The sequence below is a fragment of the Cannabis sativa genome, chromosome 1 (assembly GCF_029168945.1).
Source record: "Cannabis sativa cultivar Pink pepper isolate KNU-18-1 chromosome 1, ASM2916894v1, whole genome shotgun sequence".
Taxonomy (NCBI): Eukaryota; Viridiplantae; Streptophyta; class Magnoliopsida; order Rosales; family Cannabaceae; genus Cannabis; species Cannabis sativa.
Window position 1 is genome coordinate 47,752,158 of NC_083601.1, and position 14,699 is coordinate 47,766,856.

At 28.4% G+C, this 14,699-nt stretch overlaps 4 protein-coding genes across 5 annotated transcripts; 3 read left to right on the plus strand and 1 right to left on the minus strand.

The window, feature by feature from the left end:
- The first annotated feature begins 676 nt into the window (after positions 1 to 676).
- Positions 677 to 3,778, plus strand: LOC133039609 (protein trichome birefringence-like 3). Its single transcript, XM_061118510.1, has 3 exons — positions 677 to 972; positions 2,047 to 2,235; positions 2,372 to 3,778. Exons 1-3 carry the CDS (start codon positions 776 to 778, stop codon positions 2,436 to 2,438), a joined length of 453 nt encoding a protein of 150 aa, XP_060974493.1. The 5' UTR covers positions 677 to 775; the 3' UTR covers positions 2,439 to 3,778.
- A 2,757-nt stretch (positions 3,779 to 6,535) lies between these two features.
- LOC133039604 (gamma-gliadin-like) lies at positions 6,536 to 7,793 on the minus strand. The gene is made up of 2 exons (XM_061118504.1): positions 7,342 to 7,793; positions 6,536 to 7,263 (listed from the first exon to the last, which is right to left on the minus strand). Exons 1-2 carry the CDS (start codon positions 7,364 to 7,366, stop codon positions 6,641 to 6,643), a joined length of 648 nt encoding a protein of 215 aa, XP_060974487.1. The 5' UTR covers positions 7,367 to 7,793; the 3' UTR covers positions 6,536 to 6,640.
- A 1,202-nt stretch (positions 7,794 to 8,995) lies between these two features.
- On the plus strand, positions 8,996 to 9,484 carry LOC133034857 (protein TRACHEARY ELEMENT DIFFERENTIATION-RELATED 7A-like). The gene has a single exon (XM_061110314.1). It carries the CDS (start codon positions 8,996 to 8,998, stop codon positions 9,482 to 9,484), a length of 489 nt encoding a protein of 162 aa, XP_060966297.1.
- A 1,529-nt stretch (positions 9,485 to 11,013) lies between these two features.
- LOC115704643 (uncharacterized) lies at positions 11,014 to 11,855 on the plus strand. 2 transcript variants are annotated; one of them, XM_061118508.1, is made up of 3 exons: positions 11,014 to 11,033; positions 11,116 to 11,168; positions 11,199 to 11,855. In XM_061118508.1, exons 1-3 carry the CDS (start codon positions 11,024 to 11,026, stop codon positions 11,718 to 11,720), a joined length of 585 nt encoding a protein of 194 aa, XP_060974491.1. In that variant the 5' UTR covers positions 11,014 to 11,023; the 3' UTR covers positions 11,721 to 11,855. The 2 variants fall into 2 exon arrangements, with proteins under 2 accessions (XP_060974491.1, XP_030487705.2); XM_030631845.2 differs by having other exon boundaries at positions 11,116 to 11,855.
- The last annotated feature ends 2,844 nt before the right edge of the window (positions 11,856 to 14,699 follow it).

Below are 14,699 nucleotides of genomic sequence, written 5' to 3' on the forward strand. Positions count from 1 at the left end.
TTTTTTTATTTTTTTTAAGAAAATTTCATATAATTTTTTATTTTAATTTTTTTGTCATAATTTTTAAAATATAATTTAATTTTGTTTGATAGGTATATTTTTTAAGAATATAAATTAAAAGAAAAAAGTTAAAAATACTTAGTATAATTAAAGATATTAATTTTATATAAAATAAAAATTATTAAAATGGGGTATACTTAAAAAATTTTAGGATGTAAATAAAATTTCCTTTTTACAAACTATATGTATAGGGATGATTCTACAATGCACCCTCTTAAAAAAAATGCATTGATACACCCTTGATTTGTTTCGGCATCCAAAAGAATTTTTTTGTCTAATTTTTTTTTCATATTAATGTACGTTATAACTATTTAAGATAACTTATAAAATTTTAAGGAATTCTGAATAATTTACAATATAGAAAACAATGTTAAAACAGTCTATTTTACACGCGTATAAAATAAAATAGTCACGCATGCATCACACTGTTTGAACGTAGTTTTCGACATGTTAAACTTTTCCAAAATTTTTAAAATTTTGCAGGATGTCTTAAATAACTATAACATACATAACCATGAGAAAAAATTTGACAAAAAAATTATTTCAAGTGCTAAAACAGACAAAGGTACATCATGCATTGTAGAATTTCCCTACGTATAGTATTAAGTTAGGGACGAATTTTAACATTTAAAATCCCTAACTAATTTCTTCTCCCATATTCTGGATTCCTCAATCGAACTCTCTCTCTCTCTCTCTGGATTCCTCAATTGAAACAATGAAATCTCCTCTGTCTTCGTCTTCATCTTCTTCCTCCCTCTGTTATCAGAAAGCCTCGCCATCTCTCTCCTTACCTCTTCTCCTTACTAGCTTTCATTGTCTTCGTCTCCATCCTCTACGGCGAGGGCGTTGCCTGCGTCTTCAACCAGCAGATTCAATTCAGTTCCGACTCAACCCGATCCTTTACAGGAACTCGTGAGCTCTCTTCTCTTAACTCGTTTGTGCTTCTCTTCTGTAGGAATTTTTAAGATAGGATTTTACTATCTTGCCCCCTACACCAACAAACAAACGAATCAAATACCAAGGTCAATTTCGACCTTTCTCTGTTCACTTTGACTTTTCAAAGTTAACCCAAAACGACCCCGTTTTGTCTTTGAACAAAACCTAGGAAAGGATCGAGAACCTTCTCATTTCCTCCCTTTCTCTCTGAAATGCTAGAAACCACTGAGAGAGTTTCTCGAAAGCTCGAATCCAAACCCTAGAAACCCGAAATCCCGAACACTAACCCGGCGGAAGATCGGATCTCTGATGATCGATCTTTATACCATACACACACAAAAACGAAAGATCTAAGTTTAGAAAACACCGGATTTTCCGAAGTTCTGATAAAATTGGCTACGTCTCCGTTGTTGCTCCTCGAATATGAGAGCTCGATTCCACTATATCAGTCGATGCGAAGTACGATCATGAAGATTCCAAGTCACGAGTAATTTTGGTATGGTAATCTTAAGTTTAATACAAGTGTTTATGTGTTTATTCTGTGTTTAATCCCTCTCTCTCTCTAGATCTAACCCCTCTGTTGTTTTCTTTGCATGTACGAGCTTCGATCTCTGGTTCTTCAAGCTTCAAAGTTCTGGATCTTGAAGAACACCCTCAACCAACATTTCTGGTTGTTTTTCATGAGGTATATTTATAGATCTAGGGTTTGTATTTAAATTTCAGCATGTGTTTAATTTGATTAGTTACTGATATTAGTTAGGTATGGATTTTCCTAATCCATTCTAACTAATTTCAGTTAGGGAATTAGAGGCCGAAGGCCAACTTAGGGATTTTGTATGTATTTCCTTTTCTGTCCTTTGTATCTGGTCTGAATATCAGTTTAAGTGGAGGATTATTTTTTAACATCTTCCTTTCTTTGTTTATTTATATAGTTTTTGATTAGAAACCGTGGTTTACTGAAGCGAGTTTAGTTTTCGGGGTAGAGAAGAAGAGAGAGAAGGTCCTTCCCTTCGCCATCGGTAAAACTGACCCAGGTTGCGACATTTTCAGCGGGCGTTGGGTTTATGACGAGTCTCGACCGCTTTACGAAGAGTCGGATTGTCCTTATATACAACCTCAGTTGACCCGCCTTGAACACGGTCGACCGGAGACGAATTATCAACACCGGAGATGGCAACCTAACGGCTGTGATCTACCCAAACTCAGTCTCGATTTTTATTCTCGAGTTCTCGGCATGTCGTAAGTTGATGTATTCTATTGATTGGTCAATTTTGACATAAATGGAGGTAGTTAGTTTCAAGATTTTCTAATTTGAATGAAATTAACAAATTACCTGTGCTATTATATTGATTTTTGGGTACTTTTTGGTGTTTAGATTTAGGTTAATTTCACTATATCTGCCACATCCAGAACTTTCCTCTTCGTGGATTTTTTCTCGTTAGGCATTTTCCTCTTCAATCCATCTACCGTTGAGCTTGATCTGACCAGAGCACAAGTAGTGCTATTATCCACTGCATTTTCTGTTTCATTTCCTTGGTCATTTCCTTAATGAGCTCAACCTTTTCTTCTGGAGCTTCCGTTTCATCATCTAGAGATTCTATTTGAGGCATAGCATTATCTTTAGATCTATTAGCATGTTCTGCCACTGCTTTTGTAGGTGCTTCATTGTTGACAATAGGAGAAGATAGTTGAGTCATCTTCATCTCTTTATTTATTGATTTTTGGGTTATGGAATTCATTTCTCTATTTTTATCGTAATTTCAACATAGTTACATAGTTAGTTTGCTGGAACATAGTTAGTTCATTAATTGAAAAGAAAAATTAAACCTGTTCATTTATTTATTTTCTTACAGTCAGTTGATATCAAGCCTCATTTTGCTAGAAATAATCTTATAGTTTTCTGAAGCATTTCAATACAGCAAACTTAATGTATTTGACATTGACCATGATGATGCTTCTCTTATTTACACTTAGTACCTTATTAGACTTTTAAAATTCATGAAATTCAGTTACTACACAAACAAATAAATAAATGTTTTTGTTGTTGGGTCTCTAACTAAACTTTCATGTCTTGCTTTTCGGAGGTTGGATTACTGGTTGGGCCTGGCTTGGGGGCAGGGGTTGGATTACTGGTTGGGCCTGGCTTGGGGGCAGGGGTGGAAAGTCCAAGTAGTAGTTCTGATTAAGAAATTGTGGTTCAGGTTCAGCAACTCCAGCAGTTTCCTCCTCAACTGGTTGAGGAAAAATATCCTCCTGATGAGGAATAACAGTTTCCTCTTCTTGTAGTTTAGCCGAACTGTCCTGATGAGGAATTGGAATTGGAGGTTCAGAAGATGAAGAATTGCCTTCAGCAACAGATCCCAGTGGTGGGAATTCGGGAGTGTCGTTTACATTAAGCGGAGAAAACTGTGGTTCAGACGGAGAATTTCCCTCAGTAACTCCATTGCCTTCAGATAAGGAATTGTTCTCAGCAACAGATCTCTCTTGTGGTTGGTTGTTGTGATGGAGATGATGATGATCATGATTAGGATTGTGATCATGATGATGAAGAGAAATGGTGGAGAAAAAACTACCACTTGCTTGTCTCGTAACAGTGCTTGGAAAACCAGGAGAATTGGGAGGAGAATTCGTGAAAAGATTGTATTCTTTAAAATCATCTCCATTCCCCTTTTTAGTATTCAAGCTCTCATCATTGTCTTCCATGTTTCGTCTGTTCTCCGTATTAAGTATGTTATTAGTTTCATACTAATTAATGATAAAGTTTAACTAATTAATTATTCAAGATCGTTTATGCATGATTAAATAATTTCAAAAATAATAACAATAATAATTTTATAACTAAAAATGAACAAAAATTTAATTAACAAGAACCCAAATTCAGAACTAAAATAATCAAGATCGACAAATCAAATTATTAAGGCAATAACAGAGAATCCTCAATGAAAATAATAATAAAAAAAGAACTCATCATAATCTTGAATTTATTATCTTACAAATAATTAGTGTCAACATTAATTAACTATTGTAAACAATAATTTCAAAAACTAATAGTAATAATAATAATAGTCTAAAAATTTAATTAACATGAACCCAAATTATAATAGCCAAGATCACATCATTCATATATGATTATCTCTAAAATGGACATTGGGTCAGTAAAAGAAAATAGCTGGAAATGGAAACGGGAATGGGCTTTCTTACCAGTCAAGAGATGAAGAACGAGAGAAGAGAGAAAGAAGAAGAAGAAGAAGAAGATTAGTCTTTTCTGTATTGAAACTTCGAATGAGTGAGGTCTCTCTCTTTGGAATGAAACATTCAATCCTTTGTGTTTAAGTACATTTCCCCTTTTCCCTATCTACAAATCACAACGACACACGTGTACTCTATTTCTAAACAAAGAGCTTCTTGGTTCCAAAGTGGAGTATATTCATATTAGTTATTAGTCTACAACTGAGACATATAGTCTTATCTCGATCAGCTCACTCAAGTCAAAGAAAACAGAATTATATACCAATTCTGTTAGAGCATTGCTATTGGGTAATGGGATGGCAAAATGAGTTTATTTCTAGTATTGGGTCGGGCCTCGACCCAACGGACAGCTGTGACTCGAAACATCCGGATCGCTATCTGGGTCATCACCCCAACCCAACACCTTTTTTTGGTGTATTGTGTTGAAGAGTATGTAATTACATTTACCTACAAATAAACAGAATATTTATAATTGTTAATATTAGATTGTCGAGAAATATCTTTACATACAATTATTCTTATCTGTAGTAAAAATAAAATATGATAAGTCCCACTTATGATATTGTTGTCGGAGGAATTTAGACAACACCAAAATATGCAAGTATTCAAAGTGGATATGAACATTCACGAGCAGAACTGCGAGTAGCCTCCCAGAACTACGGTTAGTCAAGTAATTTGGCTAAGAATCAGACAAAAAATAAGAACAGAAAAGTAAATGAACATAAGGAATTATAGTGGTTCGGCAGGTAGCTACGGTGGTGCTCGGCCTGCTTAGTCCACTCTTGGAAAGAGTCTCTTGCTTTGGTTTCTTTATTACTTTGAGAGTGATTACAGAATTTTTGGGATTCAGTCTCTTTGAATATGAGGTATTCCTCATATCATGAAAATAAATATACAAAACAATCAAGTATTACAAATTTAACATACAAAAAAATTTAATACAAATATAATAAATATATATTATATTTTTCAATATTTTTTATTATATAAATAATTTTTTAATATATATAAATGTAATTGGATTTGATCGGTTTTTAATTGGATTTTGAGATTGACATCCAATAACCGATCCAATCCAATTAGAATGAAATCAAAGTTTCACGTTCGGTTTTGAATTAGAGACGTTAAATTAAAACTACTTTTAGCATGCAATACAATCCAATTGTAATTGGATATCCAACTTTTTGTAATTGAATTAGATTGGTTCGGTTCAATTGGATTGGATGATGCCCACCCCTACCGTCTACCATGCTAAGTATGATTTTGAGTGCCAATGAAGTGATTAAAATGTATTAGTGAATAATTACTTGGTATTAGTGACCTTAGCGGTTGTGTGATCGTAGGACTAGTGGTGGTCGCTGTGGCAGTGACAGTGGTGGTGGTACTAGTGGTCATAAGACAACTAGTCTGACCATAAACGTGTTCATTATCTTCGATAATATTGCTATTATCAAAAATTAATTATTAATTAAAATTCTGATTTACTAATTCATTAAACTAATACAAATAGTTTTGCTAGAACATTTTTGTTACTTACTCCACCGTATTTTTTGAAAAAATAAATAAATTATGGTTTGAATTTCGGAACAATATTTTCAATATATATACCTTAGTTTTATTTTTGTATTTATATGGTATATATCTTTATATATTAAAAGTGTCTATCTAACGGCATTTATTGGTTTAAAATAATATACTTAAAAATAAAAAAAATATTCTGTTAAATTTAACGTTTGATCTCCCGTTAATAAATAAACTCAATAATTAAACCCAAAAATTAAACAATTTTTTAAATATTAATAATCTCTTTTTAAATTAAAAAAAATCTTAGCCACATATCTCTTTAACACTTTAAAGAATATTTATAGATATAAACTTACATTACAATGCTATGTTAAAAAAAGAACTAAATAGATTAATCTACTACTCCAATAATAAATTTATTTACAATTTTATAATTACACTAATATTATTTTTAATACATTATTAAATAATATTTCAAATATAAATATTTAATTTTTCAAACAAAAAATTTGTAATCTTTAAAAATAAAATAAATTCAAAATCTTAAAAAGATCAAAATCTTAAATGAAACTAGCAATACATTATGAGTTTATGTATATGTATATATTTTAGAATATTGTTTATGTATATGTATATATTTTAGAATATTTGATTATTAATAGTTAGATTATGAGTTTATTGTATGAATTTATTGTTCAAGAAAAAAAAATAGTATGAGTTTATATGGTGTAGATTATGAAGCAAATACATTGTAATGTAAAAAAAATATAAAAGATCATATAACTTATGAAAAAATAAAATAAAACTTTTATTTAATAAAATATCCAATAATACTCTTATTCATTGCTGAAAGGAAAAAAAAACTTGAAGATCAAACTGTATAGAAATTAGTCAGCATCTTACTGTAATAATTATTGTAATAATTATTATAATAATTCATGTAATAATTCCTGTAATAATTCATGTAATATTTCTGGTAATAATTATTATAATATTTATTATAATATTTATTATAATAATTATTATAATAAGAATTGTAATACTGCTCTGGTGGCTGTTGAGGCTTTGGTGACTGTTCTTGAGGCTTCGCTGGTGGCTGTTCTTGAGGCTTTGGTGGCGGCTGTTCTTGAGGCTTTGGTGGCTGTTCTTGAGGCTGCTCTGGTGGTTGTGACTGGGGAAAAGGCTGTTGTTGAGGCTGCACTGGTGATTTTGGTTGGGGAAAATGTTGTTGTTGAGGTAATAATAATTGTAATAGGTGATAATAATTATTACTGTAGGGCTTAATATTACCATCACGGATATAAATATACACATTATAGGTGATATTATAGGTATGATTATTCAGATTTTGAGTGGGAGCACTAGTGGCCTCCGTGGTGGTTGCAGTCGTAGTCGTAGGACAAGTGGCGGCTGCGGTGGCAATAGTGGTGGTGGTACTAGTGGTCACAGGACTGCTAATCTCACCATAAATTTCTTCATAATCTTCGCTAATACCTGATTATCCAAAATTAAGTTCAGATCTACTAATTAATTAAACTAATACAAATAGTACTAACAAAATTATTTACGTACCTCTACCCATATTCACTACTCCCATATTCAATCGCAATTATAATATTACTCAAAACTATAACTATGTAGAAAGCAAACCATATATATAGATTACTAATTTTATTTTACTTTGAATTTAAATAATCAAAATATCAATTTAAATCATAGATTTTTGTGGATGTAGTTCTTCTTTTTCTCAAAAGTGGCCGAATGTATCGTTTTTCTTATTAACTAATAATATTTAAATTTTAAATTTTAAAAAGTGGTTGTCAAATTAAGGCTAGCTGAAAATTTATTGTCTATCTCTTTCATTTATTTATTTAATTTTGTTGAGAAAATTGTCTCTTTTCCATCTCTATCTTTGTACCGGTGTTTCTCTTAATTATAAAAAATACCAAATCCTACGAATATATTATCAAAAATATCAACCTTAATTATTAGCTATCAATATTCTTTAGTACGTACCATATGTGCTATACTTGGCCATAAGTATGTTCAATTTTATTTAGGAAATTTAATAAGTTTTTATTATATATTTTATAAGTTATATATATAATTTAATTTGGATTTGTTAATGAAAAATATTAATTATAATAATTTAATATAAGTAAAACACACTTACAATAAAAAATAGTTGAAGCTCATGTATAATTTTCATGAATAATAAAATACAATCACCCCTAAAGATGATTTTAAATAAAATTGGTGATGTTTATATATATAAATATATGGTGGTTTGACATCAGACTATAAATGTATAGTTATTTTTGTAATGTAATAATGTACACAATATTTTTATCTTTATATAGAAAAAGTGTCTATCTAACGTTATTTGTTGGTTTAACGATTTTTAACAAACGTTTAATGTTAAACGTTAAATAAACCCAATAATTAAACCAAAAAATTAAACAAATCTTAGCCACATATCTCTCTAACAAACCGTATATCCCCATTTTGATATTTTTTTTTTGTATTTTTTTTTTAAATTTACACTATTCTTTTGATGAATTATAATTACACGCTTTAAGTTTACAATTAACTTATACATTTTAATTTCAAAATTTCAAAATGTTAATCGTGTAAGATTTCAAATTTCAAAAAATTTAAAAATAAACCGAATAATTAAACCAAAAAATTAAACCATCTTTTTTCCCATATCTCTCATAATTCCCCAATTTTTGATATTTTTTTGATATTTTTTTTGTTATATTTTTTAAATTTTGTATTATTTATATAATATAGAAACCATACAGCTAATCATTATATTTTTTTTTCATTAAAATTTAAAAATAAACCCAATAGTTTCTTTTCTTCTTTTAATTAATCATATTTGAATTTCGGATTGAGTTCTTGAGCAAGTAATTTTCGTTTCTTTGACAATGAATTAATCATCTTGTTCTGATCATAATCGTCATCCATTTCTTATGCATTTTAACAGCATAAGGATCTTGATTAATTTAATAAACTATTATTACAATTATTAGTTTGAAATAACTATGTAAGATAATAAATTTATGAGTTCTTGGCATTGAGTTCTTTAACAGTTAGTTTAGTTTTTGGTTCTTCTTTCAATTAGTTTGAAATTAATGATTTACTGTCTTGATATTACTCATTTTCATTAATTATTTCAAATTCCCCTGAATTTCAATTCGTACCAAATCCAATTGGCTCCATCATGGCTGAACTAAGTACTCCAAACCAGACTACACCACCTCAGAGGAGTACTTCACAACCCAATCGCCAGTCCCGACCCCGGGCCAGGCCTCCGCAGCCCCATCAACAGCCACAGATCCCACTGCAGCCTCACATTGGTCTTCAACTTCATCCACTTGCGCCACATTTTCTCCCGCTGCCACAGATTGCTCCACATTTTCTCCCGCCACCACCCTTTTTCCCTCCCCCGTTTGCTGCAGGGCCAAATTTTTTCATCCCGCCACTGCCTCCGGGGCCAGATGAGGCTGCTGCACCCGAACCATTTCGTCCGCTGCTGCCAGGCAATGCTGAACCAATGGTCCTTGCAGGACTAATGATGCCCCCACCGCCGCCGCCGTTTGAAGTAGCTAGGTGGCCAATTGAGGGTGTTGGAGGTGGAGCTGAGCCGCCATTTCGTCCGCCGCAACACTATGGTGTCATTGCAATACCTACAATCCGTCCTCCTTTCTAGTACACCATTTTTCAAATTTAGTGTGATTATATTTATATTATGTAGAACACTGTTTAATTTTGTCCCCTTTTTCATGGATTTCAGTATATTTTCACTTTTTTGTTAATAAAATGATGAGATTCAAGTCCAATTAATACAAATGAGAATATATATTTCATCATATTATTATTGTGTTTGGTCTGATTATTAAAAATGTTTGTTTATAATAATAATAATAATAATAATAATAATAATAATAATAATAATAATAATAATAATAATAATAATAATAATAATAATAATATCAAGATTTTGGTCTTTCTCTTACACGTCAAACTCGATTAGTGTCAAGCTCCTCAGCTGCATGGTAATTGATTAAACAAATTGTTCCATATTGGAACTCTATAAGTAATGAAAATTAGTTAAAGAACGTAGGTGTATATATTAAAAGTGATTATTTAAGGTTAATTGTTGGTTTAATGTATTTTTTTTTTGTTATTCTGCTAAATTTAACGTTCTTACTCTGTTGAATTTAACTTGTAACCTGAAAGTAACTTAATTATTTATTTCTTTATAAAACTTTAATTAAAATTAATTATATTTTAAAATTTAATTATTTATAATTATTAATTAATTTTTTGCAATTTATTACTATATAAGATCTTTTAGCAATTTATTTTTTTATTCTTAAATTATTTAAAATTTTATAGCAAAACTTTTTATAATTTAAAATTATACATATATAATTTCATAATTTAAATTTTATTATTCTTGTAATCTTAATTTTAAATTATTACACTTAATATCGATTGATAAGCTTGAGGCCTCATACTTAGTTCATATAATTGTAACAAAATAATTAAATATCATTTAAAAATAATTAATTATTTGAAAATTTATTATAAGAAAGGATTTAAATATAAATATTAATTGCTAAAAGAGGTCTTGTTAAATATTTAATTAATTATTTTAAGAAAATATATAGTTAATTATAATTAATTAATTCTAAAAAAGTAAAACTACCCATTAGTAACCTGCTATTACAGGTTAAAGAAAAATGTAACTATTGAACAGTTACCCAAAAAAGAAATAAAAAAAATATTAAAGTAAAATCGATAGTAAACCTAATTCCCACATATAAAAGAATATTAATAACTAATAACCATGGTTGATATTTAGTATTGCTATTATGCATTTACGTAAATAAATGAAACATATTCCTCCGTATAAAAGAATACAATTTTGTATGTTATTTATTAAATGTGGGACCGAATCACACGCCCTTAATTGATATAAAATATATTTATATATATAAACCCTTAATTGATATTTAATTAAGAGAAACGGTACAAAGATTGAAAAATAAATATATAATAACCACCCTTATCTCAAGCCTTTCACAACAACTTTTACAAATTTAAAATTTAAATATAAGTTAGAGAAAAACGGTACATTCACACCAAAATCTACTATTTAAATAGGATATTTTTATTATTTATAAAATAAAATTGGTGATATATATATATATATACATGGTTTGTTTCTATGGGTGTAGTGAATATGGGTGGAGGTATGTAAATAATTTTCTTGGTACATTTTGTATTAAGTTTAATAGATACCTAAATTTTTAATAATTAACTTTCAATGATCAGGTGACAATATTAGCGAAGATTATGAACTAATTTATGATCAGCCTAATTGTCCTATGACCACGACTGCGAGCACTACCAATATCATGGCGGCCACTAGTCCTACGACCACCACCATGGAAGCCACTAGTACTCCAACAACTCCAAGTAACTATTTACCAAACAATACTAGTACTGCTTCTCAAAATTTGAATAACCATGCTTACCATGGTGCAAAGGGTACTACTTATAATATCACCTATAATGTGTATAATCACATCCGTGATTATGATTCTGGTTCCTTCTATAATGATTATCATCACCTATTACAATTATTATCTCCTCAACAACAGCATTTTCCCCACTCACAACCACCAATATCGCAGCCTCAACAACAGTATTATCCCCAGCCACAACCACCAACGCAGCCTCAACAACAGTATTATCCCCAGCCACAATCACCAGCGCAGCCTTATTTTTCCCAACCACAATCACTAGCGCAGCCTCAACAACAATATTTTACCCAGCCACAACTACAAGTGCAGCCTCAAAATTCTTATGATCCGTACTACGATAATTATTACAATAATTATTACAGTAATTATTACGGATATAATTATGCCGGCTGATTAATTTCTTTATAATTTGATCTTCAAGTTGGCTAGACTTGCACCCATTGTCAAGTTTTTTTCTTCTTCAGCAATGAATAAGCGAGTATTATTGAATATTTTATTAAATAAAAGTTTTATTTTACTTTTTCGTAAGTTATATGATCTTTATATATATTATTTTTTTTTACGTACTTGGTTCATAATCTACATACCATATAAACTATACTCTGTTTTTCTTTTGTTTTTTCTTGATGATTCTTAATCTAGCTACACTTTTTATTAATTTGGGTATTAGAACTATTTCACACTATACAACAAAATTGTTAGTGACTAAATGTATTAGTCATAAAAAAAATGTATTTTTTTTTTTTTGTTGAAATTTATATTTGTAAGTAACTAAAAGTTAAAGGTTTTTTTAGTGTCATCAAATATTCTAAAATTAAGGTAATATATTGAAAATATTGCTCCGAAATTCAAACCACAATTTACTTATTTTCAGAAAAAAACGGTGGAGTACGTAGTAAACTATTGATAAAAATTATGGCATGGGGAGGTTTATCTATTTATAATAATCAACTATTCTTTTTGAAAATTATTATAAACAATAAATAATCTTTCTGTTTTGTTATTGCGTATAATTTTTTATTTATATGTACAACTAACTTCAAAATAATGTGCATAAACTGTTAATATTCAATGATTAATTAAGTTAATTAATATGGATTACCGAATGCAAATGAAATGGAAAGAGTATTGCTCAAATTATAATGCTCTTAGTCAATATAATCATAAGAATATATAATAATTGTAAGTAAAATCTTTCTCCACAATTTAATACTAACAATTATAAATTATCTGTTTATTTGTAGGTAATCTATTTACATACTTTAAGTAAAGATGTTACATACTACTTACTGTTTTATGGAAATTTGATAATGTTTATTTATCACGAGTATATCCATAAAATTTAACTATTTAAATTAAATTGTTTGTTATCATATATATATATTTAATTATTTAAATAGAATCATGTTATAAATTCATAAGAATAAATAAATAAATCATTTTTTTTTTAATTTCCTCCAATACTATGATCAGGAAATGAAACAGTCTATTGAATTTCCTCCAATATTCTTTTATTGAATTATTTTTTAAAATATTTTTTATAATTAAGAGAAACACGTACAACATAGAGATTAAAAATGGGCAATTTTCTCAACAAAATTAAACAAATAAATGAAAGAGAAACAATAAGTTTACAACAACTTTTTAAAATTTAAAATTTAAATATTAGTTAAGAGAAAAGATATATTCGGCCACCTTTGAGAAAAAGAAGAATTACATTCACAAAAATCTATGATTTAAATCGAATATTTTTATTATTTAAACTCACTCTCTTTTTTTTCCTTTCTTGAATAATATATTTAATTAATGATTCATAATCTAGCTGAACTTTTTATTAATTAGGGTATTGTAATACTATTTTACACTAAAACAAATTTTTTAGACAAATTTTATTGTGATTAAAAGGCATGTTTGACCCTAAACTAACACATGTTTAATAAATATACATATTTTTTTTAATAATATTTTAAAATATTATTTACTTTTGTAAAAAAAAATCCAAAAAAATTATTTTTTAGGGCCTAAATTAACTCAGGCCGGCCCTACTAAAAGGCACATAAGTGGGACCTATCAAATTTATTTACAACATAATATTAAGAATAATAATTGTAGGTAAAGATCTTTCTCCACAGTCCAATATTAACAATTATAAATTATCTGTTTATTTGTAGGTAATCTATTTACTTACCTTAAGCTTCTAAAATTTACACTTACAATACAATTGGTATAGTAAAGAGCTCATTTTCTTTTTGTCGTTTTTGTGAGATTTGTACAATCTAATCTTTGCAAGACCTATAAAAAAAAACATGTACTTTCTCTTTTTTCTATTGAATGATATTTATCCCTAAAAAACTTTTAAAGAAGAAGAAGAAGAAGAAGAGTACCGTCAACACAAATTAAATATATTCAGTTTTTTTTTTTTTATAAAATATAATTTTTTTTTGGTGGAATGAATAAAAATTATAAAATATAGTTACTTATCTTAAACACTTAAACTAGTTGAATAAGATTTGTGCCGTCGTACTTTAATAAATACCATTTGAACGTACAATTTTAAATTTTACACAACAATATCAATAAATTTGGATTGAAATAATTTTTTTGTTGCAATATAATTCATACTCAATTCATTCTAATAGAGACTATTCAAATAAAACTTAATCTTTAAAATTTACAAGGAATGATAGTTTTTAAAATTTTCTTTTCCTAGAAATTTTTTAAATCTAAAAGACTAAGTACTACTTACTGTTTTATGAAAACTTGATAATGTATTTATCACAGTATATCTATAAAATTTAGATGTTTTTTTTTTTTTACACTTTCAAAATATATATTTTTTTTTGTATTTTTTACAAAATTTCACAAAAAAATTCCTATAGCAACTAACAATGCGACCTAAATCGATCTCAATCAAAATTCGTATAACAACCCACATAGAAACTACCGTAGAAACTAGCAGAGCAACCCAAATTGTAAATTAAAAAAAAAATAGTATGTATGGTAATTTTTCCAAAATTTAACTTTTTAAATTGAATTGTTTGTTATAATATATATTTTAATTTTTAATTTAAATCTAGAAGCATTTTATAAAATCATAAAAACTAATAAATAATTCTTCACAAATAAACTAAATTAAAAAAAATTGTGTTTGATAATATATGTAATATTGGACATTTTACAAAAGACAAGAAATGAATTAAAAAAAAGTATAGTGTAATAGAATACTTAGTTGCTTGATATTGTATACTAAAGTAATTGATGCACATTTATGGCTTTTGAATTTTTTAATCAAATTTTTTTTTTTGTGGTCGTGTAAACTATAATTATGTAAGATAATTTATAAAATTTTAACAAATTTAAAATTTTAATATG

What these genes read in the sequence shown, in the direction of transcription:
- LOC133039609 (XM_061118510.1), top strand. Translation starts at nt 776, where the DNA reads ATGAAATCTCCTCTGTCTTCGTCTTCATCTTCTTCCTCCCTCTGTTAT. An exon ending in CCGATCCTTTACAGGAACTC is followed by an intron (nt 973 to 2,046) that starts GTGAGCTCTCTT and finishes CGACATTTTCAG; the next exon opens with CGGGCGTTGGGTTTATGACG. An exon ending in TCTCGAGTTCTCGGCATGTC is followed by an intron (nt 2,236 to 2,371) that starts GTAAGTTGATGT and finishes TTTGGTGTTTAG; the next exon opens with ATTTAGGTTAATTTCACTAT.
- LOC133039604 (XM_061118504.1), bottom strand. Translation starts at nt 7,366, where the DNA reads ATGGGAGTAGTGAATATGGGTAGAG. An exon ending in AGTAGTGAATATGGGTAGAG is followed by an intron (nt 7,264 to 7,341) that starts GTACGTAAATAA and finishes TTGGATAATCAG; the next exon opens with GTATTAGCGAAGATTATGAA.
- LOC133034857 (XM_061110314.1), top strand. Translation starts at nt 8,996, where the DNA reads ATGGCTGAACTAAGTACTCCAAACCAGACTACACCACCTCAGAGGAGT.